At 40.8% G+C, this 25673-nt stretch overlaps 2 protein-coding genes across 2 annotated transcripts in view; both read right to left on the bottom strand.

Moving 5' to 3' along the window:
* Grin2b (glutamate ionotropic receptor NMDA type subunit 2B) overlaps positions 1-25673 on the bottom strand; it is a 298103-nt gene that overhangs the window by 211757 nt on the left and 60673 nt on the right. The window lies entirely within an intron of this gene.
* LOC139705217 (prothymosin alpha-like) lies at positions 17090-17656 on the bottom strand. Its single transcript, XM_071610129.1, has one exon. The coding sequence runs from the start codon at positions 17481-17483 to the stop codon at positions 17151-17153; it is 333 nt and encodes a 110-aa protein (XP_071466230.1). The 5' UTR covers positions 17484-17656; the 3' UTR covers positions 17090-17150.

Raw genomic sequence — 25673 nt, 5'->3', positions numbered from 1 at the left:
CTGCCTATCCATGAACAGGGTACATTTTTCCATCTTCTAAGATCTTCTTCTATCTCTCTCTTTAGGGTTCTGTAGTTTTCATTGTATAAATCTTTCACCTCTTTTGTTAGGTTGATTCCCAAGTATTTTATTTTTTTTGAGGATATTGTGAATGGGGTGGTTTTCCTCATTTCCATTTCAGAAGTTTTGTTACTGATATACAGGAATGCCTTTGATTTATGCGTGTTGATTTTATATCCTGCCACTTTGCTGAATTCATTTATCAGTTCTAGTAGTTTCTTTGTAGACCCTTTTGGGTCTTCTAAGTATAGGATCATATCGTCCGCAAATAGTGATATTTTAAGTTCTTCTTTTCTTATTTTTATGCCTTTAATTTCTCTTGTCTGTCTAATTGCTCTGGCTAGTATTTCAAGGACTAAATTAAATAGAAGTGGTGAGAGAGGGCATCCCTGTCTTGTTCCAGATTTTAGCGGGAATGCCTTCAGTTTTTCTCCATTTAGAATGATGCTAGCCTGAGGCTTAGCATATATAGCTTTTACAATGTTGAGGTAAGTTCCTGTTATCCCCAGTTTTTCTAGTGTTTTGAACATAAAAGGATGCTGTACTTTGTCGAATGCTTTTTCTGCATCTATCGAGACGATCATATGGTTCTTATCTTTAAGTCTATTGATGTGGTGAATAATATTTATTGATTTCCGTATATTGAACCAACCTTGCATCCCAGGGATGAATCCTACTTGATCATGGTGCACAATTTTTTTGATATGCTTTTGTATTCGATTCGCCAGGATTTTATTGAGAATTTTTGCATCTATGTTCATTAGAGATATTGGTCTGTAGTTTTCTTTCTTTGAAGTGTCTTTGTCTGGTTTCGGGATCAGGGTGATGTTGGCCTCATAGAATGAATTTGGAAGAGCTCCTTCTTTTTCTATTTCTTGAAATAGCTTGAAAAGTATTGGTATTAATTCTTCTTTGAAGGTTTTGTAAAACTCCGCTGTATACCCATCTGGTCCAGGGCTTTTTTTGGTTGGTAGTCTTTTGATGGCTTCTTCTATTTCTTCCTTTGTTATTGGTCTGTTTAAATTGTGTGTGTCTTCCTGACTCAATCTGGGCAGCTCATATGACTTAAGAAATTTATCGATGTCTTCACTGTCTTCTATTTTATTAGAATATAGGGTTTCAAAATACTTTCTAATTATCTTCTGTATTTCTGTAGTGTCTGTTGTGATATTGCCTTTTTCATCCCGTATGTTAGTGATTTGAGTTTTCTCTCTTCTTCTCTTCGTTAGCATGGCTAAGGGTCTGTCGATCTTATTTATTTTTTCAAAGAACCAACTTTTAGTTTTATCAATTTTTTCAATGGTTTTTTTTGTTTCAATTTCGTTGATTTCCGCTCTGATTTTAATTATTTCTTGTCTTCTGCTATATTTGCTGTTGTTTTGCTCTTCCTTTTCTAGGGTTTTGAGATGTAGTGTGAGTTCGTTTATTTGTTGGTTTTTTCTTTTTTTGAGGAATGAACTCCAGGAAATGAATTTCCCTCTTAAAACTGCTTTCATTGTGTCCCATAGATTCCGGTATGTTGTGTCTGAATTGTCGTTTATCTCTAAGAATTTTTTGATTTCCTCCTTTATGTCTTCTGTAACCCATTGATCATTCAGTAACATATTGTTTATTTTCCATGTGATGCAGGATTTTTCCTTCCTTCTTTTTTCATTGATTTCCAGTTTCATTCCATTATGATCAGATATGGTGCATGGTATTATCTCCACTCCTTTATATTTACTAAGAGTTGCCCTATGGCATAATATATGATCTATCTTTGAGTACGATCCATGTGCTGCTGAGAAGAACGTGTATCCACTTGATGATGGTTGATATATTCTATATATGTCGGTTAAGTCTAGGTTATTGATTGTGTCATTGAGTTCTATAGTTTCTTTATTCAGCTTTTGTCTGGAGGATCTGTCTAATGGCGAGAGCGGTGTGTTGAAGTCACCCATAATTATTGTGTTGTGGTCAATTTGACTTTTGAACTTGAGGAGAGTTTGTTTTATGAATGTTGCTGCACCATTATTTGGTGCATATAAATTGATAATTGTTATGTCTTGTTGGTGAATAGTTCCTTTCAACAGGATATAGTGTCCTTCTTTATCCCTTTTGATTAACTTAGGTTTGAAGTTGAGTTTATTCGATATGAGTATGGCCACTCCTGCTTGCTTCCGAGGGCCATGTGAGTGGTATGATTTTTCCCAACCTTTCACCTTCAGCCTGTGTATGTCTTTTCCTATCATATGAGTCTCCTGAAGGCAGCATATTGTTGGATTTGTTTTTTTGATCCAGGTTACCAGCCTGTGTCTCTTGATTGGTGAGTTTAGTCCATTAACATTTAAGGTTACAATTGAAATATGATTTGTACTTCCAGTCATGTTTATTTATTTATTTATTTTAGTTTGGCTAGTTTTTACTTTTTGGTTGTTTTCCTCCACCTTTACTGAGATACCTCCCGCTGTTGGTTTTGGGCACTGTTTTTCCATTCCTCTTCTTGTAGAATTTTGCCCAAAATGCTTTGCAGTGCTGGTTTTCTGGCTGCGAAATCTTTTAGCTTTTGTTTATCGTGAAAGATTTTAATTTCATTGTCAAATCTGAAGCTTAATTTTGCTGGATACAGTATTCTTGGTTGGAATCCATTATTTTTCAGCGTTTGAAATACATTGTTCCAGGATCTTCTCGCTTTCAAAGTCTGTGATGAAAAATCAGCCGTTAACCTAATTGGTTTACCCCTGAATGTAATCTGCCTCCTTTCCCTCGTAGCTTTTAATATTCTCTCCTTGTTCTGTATGTTGGCTATCTTCATAATTATATGTCTTGGAGTTGGCCTATTACAGTTTTGGATGTTTGGGGTCCTGTAGGCTTCCAGGATTTGGCAATCCATTCCATCTTTCATCTCTGGGAAGTTTGCTAGGATTATTTCATTCAATAGGTTGTCCATTCCTTTGGCTTGAATCTCTGTGCCTTCTTCTATCCCAATGACTCTCAAATTTGGTTTTTTGATGAAATCCCATATCTCTTGGATAGATTGCTCGTGAGATTTAAGCATCTTTTCAGTATTGACTATATTCTTTTCAAGTTGATAAACTTTGTCTTCATTATCTGATGTTCTGACTTCTACTTGATCTAGTCTATTTGTAATATTCTCGTTAGCATTTTTAATCTGGTTTATGGTTTCTTGCATTTCTAAAATCACTGTTTGGTTTTTTTTTAAGATCTCTATCTCCTGGTAAAGCTCGTTCTTTGCAGTTTGTATTTGTTTGTTTAGTTGGCTTTCAAAATATACTTTCAATTCTTGGATTTGCTGTCTCATGTCTTCTCTAAAATTCCGTTCCATCTGAGTTAGGTATGCCTTGATTTCTTTCCCTGTCCATGTTTCTGATGCTTCTAGGTCCTCCTGTAGATTTAAGTTGTCCTGCATTATCTGTACTCCTTTTTTCCCTGGTTTTTTCATGTTGTTCACGTTACTTTCCAGCTCTATTTGACTGCTTTGTAACTGCCTTCTCCTATACATTTGTTTTGGCTTTGTTTATATCTGTTGTTTCTCCTTTGTGGTGGGAGATTATGCCTATAGATGTTGGGCTTTATTGTACTTTAGAGCTGATTCATTCAATTTATAAAGGGCTTCCGGATTTTGTATGCATATAGTGATTTGTTTTTTGTTCTTAGGACTTTATGTTGGGTGCTATGAAGGTATACGGGTTAGTATGTCTTGGCTACTTTAGAAGATTGCTCTACTGAAGGGGGATGCTAACCGTCAATTGGATCAGGGTGTTGGTAGTAGCTAGGTATTTAGGAGCACTATAGACGGCCTCGAAACATTCACCTGTTTGCATTTAGACAGTTACACGAAATGGAGGACGTAATGCTTGGGATGAAAGTTGGGGGGAAGGGAAAGGAAGGTGCTCTTGAAAAGTAAGAAGGAGGGGGAGTTAGATAGCATAGAGGAGAATGGAAAGAACAATAAAACTTGGAAGGGGAGAGAAAGAGGGAAAAAGGGAGAGAAAAGATAAAATAAAATAAGAAATAAAATTAGGTCTTAGAGATCCATTTTCTTCTCTTCCCGTAGGCAAAGCTGTGCCCTCCAGGCTGAGATTTGCCCTCAATGTGTCAACAGCAATCCCTGTAAGGCGGCTCCTGGGAGTCTCTCAATCCTGTTGGTCCAGAGCCGTTTCACTTCTACGGCCCCTCCTCCCCTTCCTCCTGCCAGCCAGCCAGGTCCTGTGCACCGGAGGAGGTTCTCCAAGGATTTGGTTACACTTTCAGCACCTCTGGGTGCTCTATTTCCCTAATGACTGAGCACTCTCTCTGTCATTCATCTAAGCCCCAGTGCTGTGGAGCTGTGTTCTGGGAGTCAATAGTTTAATTTTTCCTGACCTCTTTGGTGGGCACACCTTCGGAGTCTGGCGGCTAAGACCATTGGTGTCGCCACTGGTGGTAATGGGAGTTGGGGGTCGAGGATCCCATCTGCTTCCCTCAGCCCCTACAATCACGACCACTCCGCTAGCAGTAGGAGGAGTTGGGGGTCTGGAGTGTCCTCTGTTTCCCTCCGCCCCTACTGTCACGCCCTCTCAGTTGGCGGTTGGGGGAGTTGGGGGTGGGGAGTCTTCTCTGCTTCCCTCCGCCCCTACAGTCACGCCCACGTCACTGGCAGTATTGGGAGTTGGGGGTCGGGAGTCCCTTGGCCCTTACAGTCACGCCCACGGAGAGATTTTGAAGTTTCCCGGTTGTTTGTATCTGATGCGGGTGGGAGTCACACACCTGCCAAAGTAGATTCCGCTGGGAAGGAATCTCTTTGGCCGAACTTTGGTGACTTCCCCTCTCTGCAATGGCGGGCCCCTGCCTCCTTGCTGGAGTGTCCGAAGGGAGGGGTGGAACTGGCTTGTCTCTGGTCTGACCCAATCTCTGGTTTTAGTTCCCAGTTCGCTATTTCATAAAGGCTTGGTTAGATTTCCTTCACGCCGTCTCAGGGGAGGAGCCGTTTGCCGGGTGGGCGGGGCCGTTCGCAGTGGGGGCGGGGCCGTTAGCAGAGCTGGGAGGGCACAGGCCGTCTGCCGGGCAGGGACCCTTCTCGAAGCGCAGGGCCGCTGGGGGCCGACTGCAGAGCCTGGGGTGGTGGCCGCGGGCGGGGTGCCAGCAGAGCCCGGGGGGCGGGGGCCCCGTTTGCCGGGTGGGCGGGGCGTTAGCAGCGCCGGGAGGGCACAGGCCGTTTGCCAGGCCAGGCAGGGATCCTTCTCGCTGCGCGGGCCGCCGGGGCCGCCTGCAGAGCCGAGCCTGCGCTGGCCGGGGGCGGGGCCGCCAACGGAGCCGGGAGGGCGGGTGGGGGGGGGGGCGTTTGCCGGGTGGGCGGGGCCGTTTGCCGGGCCAGGCGGGGACCCTTCTCGGCGCGCCGGCCGCCGGGGGCCCCTTGTAGAACCCGGTAGGCAGTGGCCTCGTGGCTAAGAGCCGGGCGGGCGGGGTGGCCGATCACCGAGCGAGCGGGGCCGCCAGGAGAGCCAGGATGGCGGGAGCCGTCTCCTGGGCCAGGCGTGGACCCTTCTCACTGCCCCGGGCCGCCGGTGGCCGCTTGCAGAGCCGGTTGGGCGGTGGCTGCAGGATTGGACCTCTGCACCCGCGGCCGGCCAAGATTCACTTGTCTGGGGCCAACTGTCACCTCTAATATAACTTACTACTTCCTGGCAGGTCTCCTTTCAGCGGAATTTTGCTAGAAGTTCCTCAGTAGGTAGAATGTAGCTGTTTTAATGGGTGTTTCTGATCCGGTTAATGTGGAGATACTGAAAGTGCTGCTTCCTTGCCGGCCGCCATGTTGGATGTCCCCATGAACTTAAATTTAAAATGATATATTTCATTTAACTCAATATATAAAAAAATACAATTTCAATGTATAATCAATATGCAAATTATTAATGGGATAACCCACATTCTCTGTTCACACACAACCTTCAGTACTCAGTGTGTGTTTTTCACTTACAACACATCTCAATTCAGACTAGCCACATTTCAAGTGCTCAGTTGCCATGAGTGACCAGTGGCCACCATATGGTATAGTGCAGATGGAGCCAGACTGCCTACACAGCCCCTTACAGCTCCGCCACTTTGTAACCACTTGATCTTAGGTAAATAACTGTGCCTCAATTTCCTCATCTATCCAAGGGTATTAAGATATTAAGAATTCAATGAGAAGGTTCAATTTCTAGAACAGAATAAGATTTCAATAAATAGTAGCAATTATCATCATCATCATTATTTTGTTTGCTATTTCATCTCCAATACTACCATTTTTTTTTTCAACTTTGTATTCAATATCTTTAAGAACAGGTATCTCTGTAACAAGAAAGTCTCCCTCCAGGAACTCATTTCCCAGCCACTGCTTCTTAGTTAAAGAAATAATGACCTAGAGCAAGGCCTCTAACTGATTAGATGATGCCAATCCCAGCCCAGGCAGACCAAAGGTCACACAAAAGTGAAGTCAGCAAAGTACAGCCCAAGTACTGGCACAGTGAGAATGTAACTTATTTACCTAAATCCTTATTTATTGTAGAGCTATTTTTAAAAAAACAAGTTTCCTTGTTTATATAAGCAGCTTCTATCTTTAGCCTCAATTCTAGAAAGTATTTCATGAAGGCTGAGATGGAGAAAAGTACTCACCATGATTACCCTCCCAAATATTAACAGAATGTCATTTGTGTGTCCTTTAAGCAGGTACTATGTCCCACCCCAACCACAGCTTCATTTCAACCACGAGGAATAGCAGATACACTATACTACCAAAATTCCTTTAAAAATAACCATGTAGATGCCAGGAGTATCGGGAACATTAGTGACTGGAGAATTGACCATTAAGGGGTGAATGTGAAATGGTGAGAAGGGAATTAAACAACTCAGTTCTATTAAGGATCAAATCATTAACAGAGAACAGGGGTTTATAAGCTAGATGGCAGGAGAATTTATAGAGAAGAAAGGTAAAAGTCATGAGTCAGAAATAATCTAAGAAGAAAAATGTTTTCCGACTTGGGTTGTAAGATATTATTTGTAGAGAAAATGAATTCTTTTCAGGGCTAATAAAGGTGTTGTAAGGGCAAGTTTTTCCAAGAAATATGAGAGATGTTTGCATAGGTAAAATACATGGTTTATGTAACTTACCAAAAAGAGAGAGAAACCTATGGAAGCAATTTTTCATATCTGGTATGAAACTATTTTATATTTCCTAAGAAGAAATATTTTCTGATTATAGTTGGGGCCAAGTATTTCTCTGTAGCCTGTTTCCAACCCTAGACAGACCTGCTGTCACTCATCAATAAGACACGTGTGAAATTCTGGTGGAAAAGATGAAGAAATAATGTAGAGAAAGATCCTTGCCAAATCCTATTTTATTCACACTTCAATCAACAACTTGGAGAAGAATATTTTGACTAAATTACAAAATATATACATGACAAGAAGATGAGAAGAAGAATGAGGTGTCAGAGGGCAGAATCAAACTTTAAATATATGGGTAGGCTAGACAGATAACATCAACCTTATCAAATAATGTTGAGTTGGGTTAGATTTTAAACCAACTGCATGAAGAGAACATGGGAAATACTTGGCTTACTTTGGATTTTAGATCACTGTAAACTTGAAAACCCAGGCTGTTGACACAGTTAATACTATCTTAAGTTGCTTTCATAGGACAACACACCAAACAAGGAAGACGGGAAGTCTATCTCATTTGACCGTAAACAGAACACACTAATAAATTGATCACTGGCACCTTGATCAAGTTTCTAGGCTGAGATAACTGAAAATCATTTGATGTGAGAATTAGCTGAAAAAAATTAGATTTCTTAGTTTAAAGAAGAGAAAATCCATGAACTGCCTGAGAGTTATAATGTAGCTGAAAACAGGAAATCTTATGAAAAAAAAAACTATGAAAATAACTCTGGCAAATAGAATATGACCCCCAAATGGCAGTTACAGCACAGTAGATTTTGTCTCAACATAAAGAAAACCTCTTGAAATCTGAATGGAATGAATTCTCTTGATCTTCCCTGCCATAGGAAATGCTCTAAGTAAAAAAAGCCACCAGGCCACTTGTCAAGGATCCCTTCATTGTGTGAAATGTTTAACTAATGAACCTTTAAAGTTCCTTCTAAGATCCCATTAATATGGTATCTATGTAGCAAAATATAAACAAAAAGAATCATTCTACCTGACACTATAACATAAATGGGAGGTAATAACATATACAGAGTATATGTGTTATTACTAGAGATAAACCTTACCTCTTCAGTGTCTATAGATCAATAATGTCAACACAGTTATGTGCTGGACTATGAGCTAGTGAGGTTGAAAGTAAAACAGAATCAGAATGTATTCGAGTTGATGAAATAGGTTTCACTTTTTCCATATTTGGAAAGCATGGGTCAATCAACAGGGGTGGAAACAGGCTACAGAGGAAAAAATTCATAGTTTTTAGTTCCTCTGCTTATGTGGGTCACACAGGGAATGGAACAGAAAGGGACCCACACTTTTATACACAATCCTGGTATCATTTCCAATCAGCTTATGAACCTCCTGGTATCATTTCCAATCAGTTTATGACCAAATCTTCCCCTTATGAATTGGGTGATCTTTGCTATTGAGGTGAAGAAAAATTTTATACTTTTGCTCCTCTTGAGAGAAAAATTTCTCAGATTGAAAGATCATTTTTGTCCTTGGGTTGAGGCCACAATAAAAATCACAAAGAATTCTAGATTATCTCTCATCTCTTCTGATTTTAAGATCTATGATTCAAATGGTTCCTTTTTCACAATAGCATAATGAAACTCATTTCTTGGAGATTTAGAGGAAAGAACTCTCACTATGTGATGGTTCTATTTGTACATCAGTCTTGAACTTTTGCTTTGATGAATCAAACTTTGGGAGGCTCTTTGCGCTAGACCTGGGATGCCCACACATTTGTATCCTCTCTTCACACACCTTGCCTCACCTTACCTGTCCACTAAAGGCCAAAGCTGCTGCTGCTCAGCAGAGAAGCAGAGACTCTGATGGTAGAGATGTGGAAAGAGCACATCCTCTAGTTTATGGAGGTAGGGAAAAATGGATCTGTCCAGTTTTCATGGGAATGGTCATACATGGTGTGAGAACCTGGCACTCTCCCAGTCTTAGAGAATACCAATGATTTGACTTAAGGCTACTGTCATTCCCCAAAGAAACAAAACCTGAAGACTAAATCGGAAATTTTAAATATTCTATCAATATTTTAAAACACTATAATTTGTATACCCAATGTCAAATTTAAATAATGTAAAGATTAAACAATTCTAAAATATGCTACAAAAATAGAAAAAGCTCCATTTCACTGAATGCCTTTCCTGAAAATTCACTTAAGTCCTTTCCCCATCCCAATCCTCAGGAGCAGGACACTGAAAAGACTCAGATAAGACTTAGATACCAGGGATGAAGAAGCAAATAAGTTAGTGATTACATGTCCAACACCTACTTTCTGCTTTAGAGGCAACAGAATTCCCTATATGATGAATTACACACATTCTATTAAGCTCCAAAATAAGGGACAAGAGGATTACTAACAGGCGTGGAGCCTTAGAAAACCATAGATAGATGGTAGGTAAAATGCAGCCCTTTGATCCAAGCAATGTGCAAGTTAGGTGGGAGTTAATAGCTTCAGCTATTTCAAAAGCTAAAAACAAACAAACCAACCCACAGTAATAAGGACACCATGGTCTAGGCATAAGAATCTGGGGCACATGGACAAAGGGACCTGACAGGTCTGTGACTATCTAGAGTAACTGAGGAGGGGTCTCTAGGCTCTTCTGTGGGACAAAAATATATTTCATCATAATGAAGCAAAGATTCAAAAGAAAGGAAAGAAATGAAATTGTTTTAAATAAGCAAGCCTAGTCTAGCAGCAAGTGTCTACAATCTACCTGCTGGCCAGACTGATAGTATATGAACTCAGGAACTGGCTAATGAAACTAAGCTATTAGCTCTGAAACTAAGCTCAATGTTTTCAGAATTTGCTCCTTAGGAGGTTAGGGGAAGATAGGGATGAATCTGTACCTAATATAGAATATATTTTTTTGTGTCATAGTTAGCTATGGAGGTGTCTCTCTCCCTGCCATTTAGGAAGCTTTCTGAAGGCAGGAAAGGCTTGGAATAGTGACTAAATTATAGCAAGTGCTCAATAAATATTTGCTATGTGAATGCAACAGTTCAATTGAGCTGTTCTCATGTGATAGACTGAATGCATTAACAACTCTCATGGATGGCCTGCACCACCACTTTGCAAAGTGACTTTGCGTTCTTCCCTTTAACAGGTTTAACCTATTTCCTCTCCCCTTGAAATGAGCTGGCCTAATACCTCATTTTGGCCAAGGTGATGTAACAGAACTGTCACTGTGCTACTTCCCAGTTTAGTCCTGGAAGACACATACAACGTGTCTTCCCCTGTAGAAGCCTGCTGTGATTTGAGAATAAGCCTGGGCTATCCTGCAGGAGAATGAGAGGCAACACGAGGAACCCAGCTGCCTAGCAGAGATGATCTGGGACCAGCCTATGAACAGCCTACACTCAAACATGAGAGAACCTAATGAAGATGAGCACAGAAGCCTACCTGACCCACAGCCGACCACAGATGCATGAGGGAAGCCTGCTGAGGCCAGAACTGTCCAGAAGAATGTCCACTTCACTTCTAGCCTCATGAGAAATGAGAAGTGGCTGCTGCTTTAAGTCACTATGTTTTTTAGAAGCTCATTACATAATAATAGTAAACTGACCCACCTCACTAAATGTCACTTGTCGGTTCTTTATTACTGATCTTATTTTTTAATGTTTATGATCTTCTTTAGCTTCTAATAATTTCATCAAAAGAAAAAGCAAAAAGAATCCTTATCATCAATTCCGTATTAGGTTATCTGTCCATGTGTCCTTTTCTTTTTTCCCCTTACCTGCCACTACTTAATAAAGTCCTCATTTATTTCTTAGTGTTTCCATTTAAGTCAGGCTGTGGCTAGTTCCCAGGAAGCCATTCTTGTGCTAACCCTATCTTCATAATATGTTAGGATTATCATCATAAAACACATGAGTGATCATGTCATTCACATCCTCAAAAAATTCAAACCTTTCCTGTCATGCACATTTTAATGTGAACTGCTCATATGGCCAATCGCCTCTCACATTTTTGCCCCAATACCTCTTTTCATTCTTGTCACAATATACCCCCCCCGGCCTTATATCCAGCCACACCAGCCTGCCTCTACCATGTACCAAACATGTTTTCTCCTCTTTCCCTTTATATTTTTATACAACTCATTTTCTGTGCTTGCAATCTCCCAATTGAAATAGCATTCAAAGCCATGTACTCCAAGGAGCTATATGCTAATCTCCCACTGAATGTAACAAAAAGGATATAAGAGCATTAATAATATTGACTAAGCATGTTCTATAAGAAAACTCTGTTAAGCATCTGTATGCATTATTTTTAAATCATCACACCAATCTGGTGACAAGACTACTATTACCACTTTCCACATGTTATATTCAAGCAAACAAAGACTCAAAAGATTAACTAATACCATGTCAAATATTTACTCAGAGCCAGAGCTTACTTAGGACTACAGGCCAGAATATACTATGCTATGTCATGTTTTCATCTGAACATACCATATCTAATATAATAAATTAAACTGAAATACAAAGTAATTAAATGACTTGCCCAAAATGACAGCAATAAGACTAGATCATCAATCAATATATTTTGAAACTCCCCAATTCATGCAAGTTTTTGGTACCTAGGAAAACATGATTGCTAACTGATCTCTCTAGCAAAACTTGAGAGTTTTGACCTTGCCCATTTTTTTTTCCAGTAAGAATGCCTAAACTATAAACTAAGCAGGTACTTTTCATTTTCTCCTACTGTGGTAATCATCTGTAACTATTCAGCCAGAGAGCCAAGACTCGAAGAAGAAATTAAATGTAATGCCAAATTAAAATAATTGGGGCTTAATTTGATTCAAACTGTCAGAAAAGCCCACTCACTAATCCTGTTAATATACAACTGAACTAAATTTCCATATCCCCAATTGTGCTTAATTCTGTCAGGACCATATATGTTGCTCTGATGCTGTGAACATGTAAATCTCATTTTGTCAAACTTTACGTACAGATCTCTCAAAGAAGGAACTGTACTTCCTTTCAATCGCATACAACGTCAATCAAGACAGTCCCCAGTCCTAGTGGATGCACTTTTACACTTAGAAAAGCAGACCTGCGACTGGCCTATGTGGTCGAGTGTCCAAAAGCTGTGGCAATACAGGCCTGGTGAGTCAGGGATGAGACAGATCTGCCCACAAACATTACGGCTGGAGGGAAAAAAAATAAAAACACCCTCGTTGAATATAAACCCAGGTGAAGCATGTAAGCTTGGAAACAGCTTTTTTACTAACTCAAAGGGGGAATAAAGGAAAACTGACACAGCTTGTTTTGCTGCTGTGCCTGCTGTCCATTCCCTTTCTGTGTCAATGCAGGCTGCGCAGCAGGTAGGGGCCGCAGCCAAGAGCAATAGGGCTGCAGAAGTCTATTCAAGAGTGCTTAGTCCTCCCAGTTTGAGACTCTCCACAATACAGAGACAACAAATGCAGACTTCAAAGGAGAAAAGAAAATGTGTACAGGGATCCTCCTCATCCCAGGAGCCTTTGACAGACAGTTCTTACCTGATGCTTTATGTTTATCCTCTATCTCCCAAAACTTGTCCAAGAAGTTTAATTTTTTTTTCTTAAGACTTATGAAAATAGATTAAGGAGTTACTGGATGAAATGCAGGATCAGGCTTAATTTAGGCCAGCAAAAGTATCCACTGAACATTATTTGAAAAACTTTCTTAAGCTTATAAAGAGCCCCTCTTTGGAAACAAACTTCAGTTGAATTCCTGAGCTTGTTAGTCTTTCTTTGCTTATCACACATGTATCATCAGGAAAGCTGAAGATTCTATTTTGTACAATCTAGGAGAGGAAAGAAATGGCAAGTAAGGTGAGTTTTTTTGCTGCTTCACACGCTCTTAAAAAATAATTAAATTCTAGGGCTGTACACCTATTTGCAGAAACATCTACATTATTTTAAATGTTCTTTCCTCAAAGTCTGACTTAACTGAGCCATTGCTTCTCTCCCAGGTCCCACTGTGTGCAATGTGAAAGCTTATTAGCACTCCCACCAAAGGGCAGGCAGTACCAGGGAAATCAAATCAAACAGAAATAATAGCCAATTCAGCTAGACAAAGATCTTATGGAGAAAAAAAGAGGAAGAAACAAATGTTCATAAGATTTGTAAATATCAAAGGCTTTCATGTATCTTCTTACCCTAATTTAGGCCTATAAATATAACTACTAACTCCAAAACATGTAAAAGATTATCAACAAGTTTGAAGATAGAGTTCAGGCTAGGAAGAGTGTTGGGCCTGAGAAAAAGATACTCCTACATATGGCGCTCTGGCATGCTAAGTACTTCAAACTAAAGACACTAGATGAGCTTCAGAAGCAAAGCCTCTGACTTTCTCCTGTCCTTCTTCCTCTGGATCCCTGTTTTCTTCCAAGGAAGGCCATTGAAACTGAAAATCCCCCTCGGCATGGGCTCTCTCCCATCCAGTGAGGAGGTCCATGGAACAGGGCAGAGGAGAGTGTGGCTGTGGAATCACTAATCAAGACCTCCAGAGACCAAGCAGGAAGCAGGTCTGATTTTATTGCGCAGTTACCATGTACATATACTCGGGCAGTAGCTAGGCAGATTATAGGCAGCCACCAACATAATTTCTGGCTAACTGTCCTTGCAGCAACCAATCGAGGAGTGGGCCATGGAGCAAGCAAAACGACTTCAACACATGGCCTCACTCCCAAGGCTGTGCCTACAGGGTAAGCGGTCTGCTACTCACATGCCTTGCATGAGAGGAGTGGCTTGCCACTCAGACTCCCTTAACGTATGCCATGTATACAGTACTCCATGCACTTGTCCCCACACCCCTGCTCCCATGGCAGCTCATAGAAACTAAAATCTCTCTCCCCAGAGCCAATCATAAAGGAATATTCCTCTAACCTCCCTCTGTCTTTTGTATAACAGCTGGCCAAAAAAACAAATTCTCTTACTTTTTCTGCTAGTAAATCTAAAATCCTCATTCCACATGGGTGATGCCCAATACCCAGGAGGAAGGAATGCTATAGAGAGGCCAAGAAGAATATGGACAGACAGGCTTTGCTCTCAGTCAGTTACATTAGATCACACCTTTCAATCCACACACATTTATGCACATTCTCCATCAAATGTAAGTATAAAGACAGACATCTTTCCCTGGGTCTTTGGATCTTCATTCTCAAGTCTACCATGTCACCCAGAATACTAATGAAGTAAACGTGCTCTGTTTTCTCTTGGTGACCATCTTTTGTTATATTGTGACTGCCATGAGCGTGGGAAGCCATCACACCTTTCCACCCCTACAGGAACAATCTTCATGGAATGCACATTTGTAAGAATAAAGTTCTCAACTTCTTTACCTCACTGATGAGTCAGTTTCCAATCTATGAATGTATCACATTCCACAAATTAATTCTTAGTCACTTAGAAATGCAAATTTACTTAGAAATCCCATTAATCAAATGTAATAAAGAGTGATCGATTGCAATCTCAAGCCAGCATATAAATACCAACTGATCTTGAATATACCAGAAAGAATCTTCTGGTAGCCCCAGGCCTCTCAGGACATAAACCAATAAAGGCCCCCTTGGACATTAATTTCCTTTGGGACTAGTATCTTGCCATTTCAGAACCAAGAGCAGGGAGAGAAAGAATAAAATATCAGGTTTTAGCTGGGTAGTTTCTGTGGCAACTCCTGGGAGGTGCAGGTAGAAGAGGAGGAAAAATGCACTATTTATTTTAAAGTTAGACAGATACCAGAAGAAAGGAGATGGTGTGGGAAGAAGCTTTCCACTTTGTTCCTAAGAAATGATGCTGCATTTAGGAGACAAAACTGGACTCTTATAACATTAGAGAGGCTAATATAATGTTCAGCAGAGTATACTAAGTTTTCAGCATATGACCATTAATATAATAAGCATTTCCCTCATTTCTGCTGATTATAATCATTGTATACTAATTACAGAAAAAAATATACTCTAAAACTAGAATAAAAGACCTTGTCTATGTATTCAACTTGTACCGAACATTTGCTATAACCATAGAATTTTTATCTTGTAAAGGAGCTCTGGAGGTCATCTATGCCAGTGCCTTAGTTTTAAAAATAAGGTCACCAAGAGACGGAAAAATTAAGTGATTTCCAATCACTTAGACTCAGAAGTCACCTGGTACCCACTGGGGACACTATTTTATGTGTCTCTTCTATAAACTTTAGTTTCCCTTCTTTTAGGAATCTTTAATTTCCCTCTGTTGATGCTTCCCGTGAGAGACTCTGCTCACACCCAGAAAATCTGTTTACCTGAAGGAAAGAATTAAAAGCTTCAGTTGAAGCATTGCAACTCCCTTTGGACTCTGCTGGAACCATCTTTGCTGCCACCAAGACCACTTCCCTTTCTTCCAAAGGAGGCCATCCCTGCCCCAGAGCACCAGGCCTTTAGCTGTAGTTGAGACAAGGAAGTGGAAGACGAAGCTAGCAACAGAGCAGTAAACCTCCTGAAAATGCTGAACTCACTTAATTTGCAGACCATCTGATTAACAGCTTATCTCCACATTTCAACTCAGCCCCAGCTAAATCTCTGGCGTTTCTTGCCAAAGGCATCTTTAAAAGTCCAAATTTTTTTTCCTATAGACATTTAAAAACCTCATTAAACAAGAGAGAATGTTTTTAAAATAATCAAATAGTGTTTTACCCATAGCCCTGAGTGTTGGAGGTTATAAACTCTCATATTCAACAACAGTCACTACAGGATCCATGCCAGAGTACCAGGATGACATGAAAAACCACGGACAACAGTGCAATAATAAGCATCCCATTAGCAGTCCAGACCTTAAGTGGCAATAACTGCAAAAGATGTTACCATTAAACTAAGTAAATGTGCCTTCCACATGCCCTCAAAAAGGCTCCAGAGCTGGCAGCAGCTTAAAGTAGTTGAATAAGAAAAAGAGGTGGCACAGCTCAGGGTGCCCAGTTTCTTGGTATCCCTTGGGTCATGATTATTTTGGTGGCAAGTACCTTTGTGTTAGATCTAAGTGTCAGTCCAAGATCAATTTTTTAGTGGCTCTGAATATTTGGAGAAATTATCTAACCATATTAGCCTTAGTCTCAATTATAAACTGGTGTTGATGATTGTGCCCTGTATAAGTTTCTTGGGAGAATTAAATTACTCAGGGATATGCATTAGAATTTGGCAAAGTGATGAGTAGTCCTCAGAGTGTTAAATACTTTTTATTTTATTTTATTTTTTTTTCAAAATAAAATTCCGGTTTATTGTTGGACAACATTGTTTCACACATACATCAAACAGGCCAAAAAAATAAACAGCAACTTCATAGACAAAAAAAGGAAAAAAAAAAAAGAAACCTTTTTATCTTTGGCCTTTTTAACCATCTCATACAAACCAACTACTTATAGTACAGCTAAAGTACATACACAAAAAAAGTTACTGGAATGCTCGGAATAAGATTGTTTTTTTGTTGTTGTTGTTTTTGCTTTTTTTACAAGGTTTTTTTTCTCCTTTGAGATTATAATGAACATGGTCACACCACAAGTAAAGTCAGAAGTAGGACAGAGAACGCTCCAAAGGCTGGTTTGGTCATCCGAGATCATTAAAAATGGCTGACCCCTAACAATATGTACAAAAATATAAAATGTAAATAAAAAATACAAACAAATTTTCCTTTTTTAAAGTACTTTTAAGAAAAAAAGCAGGGCCTTGGAAGTTTTGGTTCTTTTTTCCTCCCCTGTTGCAAATTCACGTTGTGGTTTTGGTTGGGTGGTGAAGAGAGCACGGCATGCCCGTGGTGGGCGGGCGGGCGGGCCTCTCTACTCGAAGGTGACCACGTTTAGATTCTGAGACGGGAAGTGGAGGGTGAATAGGTCACGGTGGCCTTTTATTTTTAGTTTAACTTTTCCTTTTTTGCTGTCTAGTCATCCTCATCGGTCTTCTGCTTCTTGGTATCAACATCATCATCCTCGTCATCTTCAGCTGCCCCTTTGCCCGTAGCTGCCTCAGCCTCCTCATCTTCATCTCCATCCTCTTCCTCACCATCACCTTCCTCCTCCTCCTCCTCTTCCTCACCACCCTCTTCCTCTTCTTCATCTACCTCATTGTCAGCCTCCTGCTCCCCATTTTCCTCATTAGCATTCCCATTAGCAGGGGCGTCTCTTCCATTCTCTGCCTCCTCCACAACTTCCTTCTTCTCCTTTAAGTCCTTGGTGGTGATTTCAGAGCTAGTGTCCACGGCCGCGTCTGACATGGTGGGGCACGCCGGTGATCCGATGCAGTGGGTTAAAAAGGAAACTAGAGTTCAGGGACTCTGGCGATAAAGCTGCCGGAGTCCGCGGCGGAGGTGGAGGCGCGCGGCGGAGGTGGTTGCGGCGAGAGGGGAGCTGGACCCAGGAACAATGCAAAGATGGCTTTTCAGAGCAGCCAGTCTTAAATACTTTTTAAAATCTGTTTAATATGACATCTTTCAGAGTTCACCACCACCACTGATATCAGCTGAAATTAATTTAATATTACTATCATCCACAAGTAAAACTGGGAAGAGGGTTTTGATGGTGGTCAGAGACAGTAAGTTTTGATGGTGGTCAGGGAGACAGTAACAATCTCTTGCTTCTCCACCATCCTCCTTCCCTCTTCAGGCCATAGAGCATCTGGGGCAATGCATTTATGTACTAGTCTGTATTAAAATGCCAAAGGGCCCCAGGACATGCCTAACCATAGTCATGAGGTGAATCAGAAGTAAAATTTCATGTTACTTAGCATGGTATGGGTTTATAGCATAAAAACACCATCATCATTTGCCTCATATAGCCCCTGATTCTTGGTCTCAGCTGGGGACAGCTCCTCCTTTGAGACACTGGCCCAGCTTTCTCAGTTTTCATCTTCCCCAGAACTGGGGGATGCAAAGTATTGTCCAGTTGAGGCCTGGCTTCCACCTACCTGTCCATCCCAGGCACAGTTCCTCTGTAGCAAATCTTTCTAATCTTCAGCCTGCAGGGCCCTTGGTCCCTCTCACCACATGCCTGCAGGGATTCACCTCCTTAGCAGCACCCTCCTCTTTACTCGCTGCTCTTCAACCCTACTGTTTCCCCTAGACTCCTTCTGTCTGGTCTCCTCAGACCTCCCTATCCAATTTATCCCAAGTCTTTCCAATCTGAGTTCTCTCACTCTCTTTTTGAACTCTTAACATCTCTGCTTTCCTTGAACTAATGATACATTTAATAAAATCAAATACACAAAAATACTTATTTTTTTTTAAACACTGTTCCCTACTGTTCCTTCTGACCACATACATACAAAGACAACACTGGAGAGGCCTTCAGGGCCACTCATTGTATTTTCCATAAGCTGTCGGATAATTACATTTAATAATAGTCACTTCCCATGAATCCTCTGTGAAAAGTCCTTTCTTTCAGTTGTTTTAGGAGAGGTGGAGTCATTGCCCCTTGGTTCTGGGCATTAACTTTACAAACTACATAACAGAAACTTCAGAGAAGATGCTTACTCTTGTTCAAGATGTTGAAGTGAATTTAGGAAACATTATTAAAACCGAAGCCAGGGCTGAAAGCAGGCACTAAGGCGGACAGTGGGTCTAGGCAAGACTGAAGTTGAAATGAGGACTGAAAGTGTGGGGGCTGCCAGAAGAGGCAGAGCCCCCCCAGGGCCTGGTGTTGTAATGGTAGTAACAAGGCTGGCACTGTGCCCTGGAGACAGCACCCGTTGTGGAAGAACACAGAGTTTGAGCCTATGCCCAGCATCAGGGAGAGGAGAACGCCATCAGGGAGAGGAGCCCTCCAGGTAGCCCTGTCTTGTTTTGGCACAGGTCACAATGTAATAGAAAAAGAGAAATGACAGTGCAGGAAGAATTAAGGGGCTTAAGCAGAATCTGTCCATGACAACAGGGTTAACATCTCATCTCCGAGAAAGGCTCACAGAATTGTAAATGCGAAAAACATCCATAAGATTGCACCATGGAGAGTACATTATGCTCTGTTTCTTATTAAGGAGCCTACAGATTCCTTATAATCTTCCAAGTTAACCGTAAGAATACCACCCTCTGTTAGCTTTTTCACTTTTCCACACTACTTGAGGTAAGATCTTTTTTTTTTTTTTTTAACTGAAATGTAAAGATAACTGAATCTCAGAAAGACTGAGGGACTTGCCTGAAGCTACAGCAGTGGTAGGTGTTGGGCTGAGGATTAAACCACAGGTGACTCCAGGTTCTGTGATCTCTTCAGTGAGCCTCAGCTGCCTACCACAACTGATAGCAATCCCTGACTTCCTGAAGAGCACCTGGTGGCCTAAACTCAGGAAGGTTGGGTCCCAGCATGAGCCAGCACTGGCATTTTCAGTGTTTGGGCATGTTCTAGAAACTAGAGGGGTAGGTTTTTCAGATGTCTATTTTCACAAAGAAGAAGAAGAAGAAGAAGAAGAAGAAGAAGAATTCCCTGGGGAAGCACTGACCTTAAGAAGGAATCAAACAAATCCAATCCACTGACAGAGCTAAAACCATAAGATGGGAGGGGTGGTTTAGAAGTCACCATGGCAACCATCACTTCAACCTCTCCCCAACCTGGCCTGTGGGTCCTCAGGGAGTAAGGAAGGAGGAGACTTAAGTAAAAACTTAGGGAACTTTTTGATTAAACAAACCTTTATAAGATATTAACTCTTATCCGTCCATCTTTGACGTATCACATAATCAGGGAGAAAAGTTTTTCTCCCAGACACTTCACCAGAGCCCACATTAAAGTTTTAGTACCACGAGGGTTCTGGTACACTTGAGGAAGGTGATTAGTGGGGAACTGCTCATTAGAACTGGGTCTGTAGGGAGACTGTGGTCTCAATGTGAGGGGAGAACAGCATCTGTCAGAGGCCATGGTGACAGGCAGATATCATGGTGCTCACCAGAAGCAACAGCCATGCCTAACACAGAGAGTAGCACCTGGTCCGGTGAAGACAACAGGGAACAGCAGTGGTATCAAGGAAAGTCCAGGACACACACAGAAAATGGTGACCATTCTCAGCAGGCATGACCCCAGAACTGTGTGTGAACCTGTCATATGCCTTCCTGAGACCTCTCCAAAGCACCTCAGGGAAAGATGACTTTGTTGGAGATGTGGTTTTAAATGAGTAGGCAAGAGCAAGAATCAACAGGAGTTGGGCTGTTATCCGTGTATTATGCCTATAAGTGGTAAGGCCTGGGGAAGTCAGTGTTACATGTGATATTCCTAACTCTATCTGTGAGGTTTATGAATATGATGGGTAGTCATGCAACTCACAAACCCTGAGTCCTCAAGAAAATTTCAGAATGTACTTATCCTCCAACCAGGAATGCATTCAGCATTTTCCCTCCTTTCCAAAGAGAATGAACTGAGCACTAGTGACCATGCCAATGTGGTTCTGTTCTTTTCACACTCTTCTTTGGACAATGTTTCCTCTTTTGAGTCCACCCCTCACCAGTTACCTAGCCTCAGCACCTCTCTCCACAAGATGGACAAGCCTTTTCTGAGCTTGGCTCTTCCAGTGGCTTTCTCTCGCGTTTGGCCCCTTCTCTGAATGGTGTGTTCCAACAAGGACTCACCACAGCCTGAGTCTCTGTATCAATCCTTCAGTTCTCTTCACAATCAGATTTTTTTGGGAAGAGAAACAGGAAGGGGACAAATGTTTAATTCCTTTGAAATATATGTCTTCAACTCCTTATTTAAAGTGGGAAAAAGTTAAAGCAAGCAAAGGTGAGAAGTTTCCAGACATCTACATCCTCGAGTAAGGGCTCTCTCCATTGCAATGGCAGCACATCCATCTCAGTACATCTTCAAAGGAACTTCTTCACTACATGAAACTCTCAACTAGGATAAGCTATCACCAAAACACTATCATCCCTCAGCTGGTTCCTCTATTGTGACACCCTATCCACTTCCAAAAAAAAAAAAAAAAAATCTCCTAGAGGCCACAAAGATTTGATAGCATCCAGTAAAATAAAATACTTTTACATCAATACATCCTCAGAAAGAAATACCTTTACAGTTGTCTGACAGAAAGGTCAGTTTTCTCACAAAGTTTCTCCAAATAATTAAGTAACCAGAAGAAACGGGGCTAAAAATGAATAAAGTTAGCCATGGAGTGGCAAGTTGTAACTCACCAAAATCCTGGTAAGTGCTCTCCACTCGCCAAGCCTCAAAATACACACACCCCTTTCTGTTCAGCCATGACAATCTAATTCAGGTTGTGTCCTCCTAGGAGGTGATCCAGGAGTCCAGATGGACATCAACCTACCTCGTCTTCCTGGGCATCGAAGCCAGACTGCACTGCAGGTGTGTGCTGAAATTCGGCTCCGCTTCTCTACTGCCAGCAAGCCTGGCCAGGAGAGAAGCTGCCACATACCTGAGCCAGCTCCTGGGTGGCTGGTTTAGGCCCAAGCCCTGGGATTCTTTGGGTTACTTTGACATTTCAGGACCTAAAGTCCAGCTCTGCTCACTCAATGTAATTCATAATGTCTAGAGTACCAAATTGTGACATGATCAGCACACACACATACACACACACACACACACACACACACATACAAAACCAGGAAACACGCTTAGGAAAAAGAGCTGTGAGTGTTTACGATGAGCCGTGAAGAAAAATATCTAAGAACACTCAGTGGCTAATAAGCTATTAGAGATGTAACAAGATAGGGAAAAGCTACTATATCAAGATATCTAAATTTCAGAGGGCAAGGTAGATCTTGGAAGATGGATATCATCATCAAAATATGGGTTAGATCTTCTCTAGAGAAAAAATTTAGGTTGCTATAAAACCTATATATATAGGTTTTACACTGGAAGAACTAAATTTGACCTCACCGTGCATTTTTTTCACCTGTTTTCTTCCTGTAAGATGGGCATAAGAATAATATATAATTATATTGTTGTATGAGTTGTAAGAATTCAATGAGATAATGTTTACAAAGTACCTTACAGTGTGTGGCAAACAGTAAGAGTCCAATAAGTATTTGCTATTAATGGCATGTTTAGTTCTGATATTGCCAAAGAAAAATAAATGGAATTGTAAATAGTTCTTGGAGAACAATATATACTTAAAATGTTGTGAAATATGTCCCTCCTGCAATCCTGACCAACTACAGACCCTAAAGTAGAGGACCAAGCCCTAGACTTTGGGACTTTACCCCATTCTTAGGCTCAACCTGGGTAATCAGCCAGACTCCTTGGCTATATATTTCCCTTTAACCTCACTTGGTGAGTGGAAGGAAGAGGACTAAAGGGGAACGTAAGTGTAATCACAGGGCACAGGCATGATCAACTATAGTTGGGCTTACAAATTACCAGAGAGCTCTTCCCTAACTCAGAAAAGCTTTTAAGACCATTTGAAATTGAAATGTCCATTAACCTTGAAAGCAGGCAATTAGTAATACAAATATTAAGTCACCTTATAAAAGAAAAAGAAAAAGATCAACTCATTTAAAAGCCTTTGTGAGATAAACAGGCTTTCTGCAGCACATCTAGCCTCTTCCATCTGGCTAGTCAAACACTCCCATCCATCACTCCACCACTGGACTTGCCTTTTCCCTGCAGGCATTGGGGGTATGAACTGAAAGGTCTTAAAGTCCATCCAGTCCAAGCTTCTCATTTGAACAGATGGGGAATTGAGACCTGAAGAAATTAATAAGATATTTTCCAAGAACTCCAATTTGGAGGCAAAACTTATACAAGATCCTGGTTTTTCTAATTATCTACCATATCTGACTTGTTTCTTCTTATTTTAAAGATTTTATAATGACATGAAATATGATTCCACCAATTCTATCTATTTAGACTGTCAGTCCCTTAAAGGAGGATAAAGCATTCTTGTATTTCTCACTCACAGAAATAAGTAAACGCTTAGAAGTATTAGTCTATTCAGACTGCTACAGCAAAATACCATAGACTAGGAAGTTCATAAACAAGAGATATTTGTTTTTAGAGGCTGGGAAGTCCAAGATACTGGCAGATTTGGTATCTAAGTGCCATTTTCTGGCTCAGAGATAGTGTCTTCTTCACATGGAAGACTGGGGTTTTTCTTAAGGCTGTGTTATAAGGGTTCCATTCAAAAGGGCTCTGCCCCCAAGACCTAATCACCTCCTGTGTTAGTCAATTTTTTTTGTCATTGTGGCCAAAATAGCAACAAGAACAACTTAGAAGAGGCTCAGGGTTTCAGATATCTCAGTCCATGGTCAGCTGTCACCATTATTCTGGGCCTGAGGTAAGGTAGAACATCATGATGTAAGGGCAGGGTAGAGAATAGATGCTTGCCTCATGTTGTCCAGGAAGCAGAGAGAGGAGAAGAAGCCAAGGAGACAAGATTTAATCTCCCAAAGGCACTCCCCCAGTGACCCACCTCCTCCAGCCAAGTCCCAGTTAGTCCATCCAAATTAGGATGGATTGATTAGGTTACAGCACTCACTATCTAATCATTTCATCTCTATTGCTCCATTAATATAGGAACTTTGTTGGGGGACACCTCACATCCAAACTCTAATACCCACCAAAGGCATCACCTCCTAGTATCATCACCTAGGGTCTTGGAATTTCAACGTATGAATTTCAGGAAGACACAAACATTCAGACCAGAGTAAATACTCTTAATTGCAACTTTCCTAAAACAATGCTACAAAATAGAGAACCCGGTTCCCCTTCAAACAGAGAATGGTTTATACTGTTTCACTAAAGCTAGACATAATTGTGCTAACAATGCTGAAAAGTACCTACTAGTTCTCAGAATATGGGTAGGATCTGTCTAGCCATTTTCATAGACCCAGTTTCATGCGAGTGGGTGAAAACTACATACTTTGAGTAATGAAATAATCAATAGATCTCCTATTTCCATATAGGATTAAAAACCATTAAATAAACAACTAGTTCTTCATGATCCTCAAGACAGAGGTAACGTTCTCATTCAATGGGTATAAAATTCTACAAACAGACTTGCCTGATCTTTATCCTTAAAAATTTTATAAAATAACACTGTCTGCCTTGACCAGCTCAGCTGTTCTCCTTCATGAAACACAAGCTGGACAGGGGCCCTCCTGTGATCCCTTCTGTGCTCCCTTATTTTCTGCTACTTGATTACAATGGTATCTTAGCCATAACAAACTCTGTACTTGACTCACGTGTCCTACCTCCAGCCCCTTGCAGATTCCATTTGTAGGAAGCTTCCTTATCTACCCAATCACACTCATCCCTTCTTTTAAGTCATTACTATGTTTTGGAAGGCCTGGGATGAAACTCCAGATTCTTTATTTCCAACAATGTCCTGGGTGACAGGGATGCTGCTGGTCCTCAGATCATATTTGAATATCAAAACTCTAGATTGTATCACATGATCAACTTCTCAGAACTCATCAGAACCATTCCTGACTAAGCATTCCCCTTCCTCCTTAACCTTGCTACTGAATGCTTAATATGGCTCTGTTAGTTTATTTTCAATTAATATATTATTTTAGTGTTATGAAAACAAGCAAATGTTGTCATTCATTCAGTCACTTGGGAAAAAATATTCATTTTGCAATGCATCATAGCAGTTCTAAGGATACAAAATGAATAGTATACAATCTTCTTTGGAGTTAGATGTGTCAGTCCCACAACTCACTGGCTGATTGACCTTGAGGAAACCATCTAATGTGTTTGTGTTAGATTTTTATTCTGAAAAATGAGGATAACAACATTCACCTCACAGGGTAGTGCAAGCATAAAATAGAACTATGAACATGAATTCATAAAATACTCCAAAATATACTACAAAAATGCTTGATACACTCCTTAGAATTTGTCCAGGCTCCTATCTTATACTGTAAACTGCCTGAAGATAAGAAATGTCCCTTCCACCAAAATTAAGTTCGGCATAGTTTTTTTTTTCATTCTATAGAATATAAGTTCTTTTTCATTAAATGTCTGATCACTTTTATTTCCATCCCTGTGTTATAGGGCTGGAGCCTTCTGGGAAACTGAGGCAGCACAAAGACAACCACCCCCACCCCTCCGCAAAATCCAATTCTTCTGATCAAGTCATTAAGATTTCAGACGTGTCTCTCAGAGTAATAGGCATGAGTTTATTGAAGGGATAGGAAAAAGGAAAGAGGACACTCTCAAGGGAGAGATTGGGTTCATTCCAATAGAAAAGAGACAGTATGTCTCTCCTGCCCTCCAGTTTTATTGGGGATACCAGAAAAGTTTCCAGAGAGCCCCACCCAGATTCACCTCTTATCTTTTGATTGACAGAAAAATGACATCAGACTTTTAAGACTTGACTGCCATGACAATTCTAGGTCACTTTGGCCCATGTTGACCCATTCTTTTGGATTCTTTTATTTTATTTTTATTATTTTTTTTTTTTTTTTTTTTGAGAAAAAGAAAAAAGAAGGTTTATTGCTTTGCTAGCAAAGGAGAAACACAGGAGACTCCTG

This window comes from Marmota flaviventris, chromosome 3, assembly GCF_047511675.1.
Source record: "Marmota flaviventris isolate mMarFla1 chromosome 3, mMarFla1.hap1, whole genome shotgun sequence".
Classification (NCBI taxonomy): Eukaryota; Metazoa; Chordata; class Mammalia; order Rodentia; family Sciuridae; genus Marmota; species Marmota flaviventris.
This window is presented reverse-complemented; position numbering and strand designations above follow the sequence as displayed.

Coding starts and splice junctions, on each gene's coding strand:
- LOC139705217 (XM_071610129.1), bottom strand. CDS start 17,483: ATGTCAGACGCGGCCGTGGACACTAGCTCTGAAATCACCACCAAGGAC.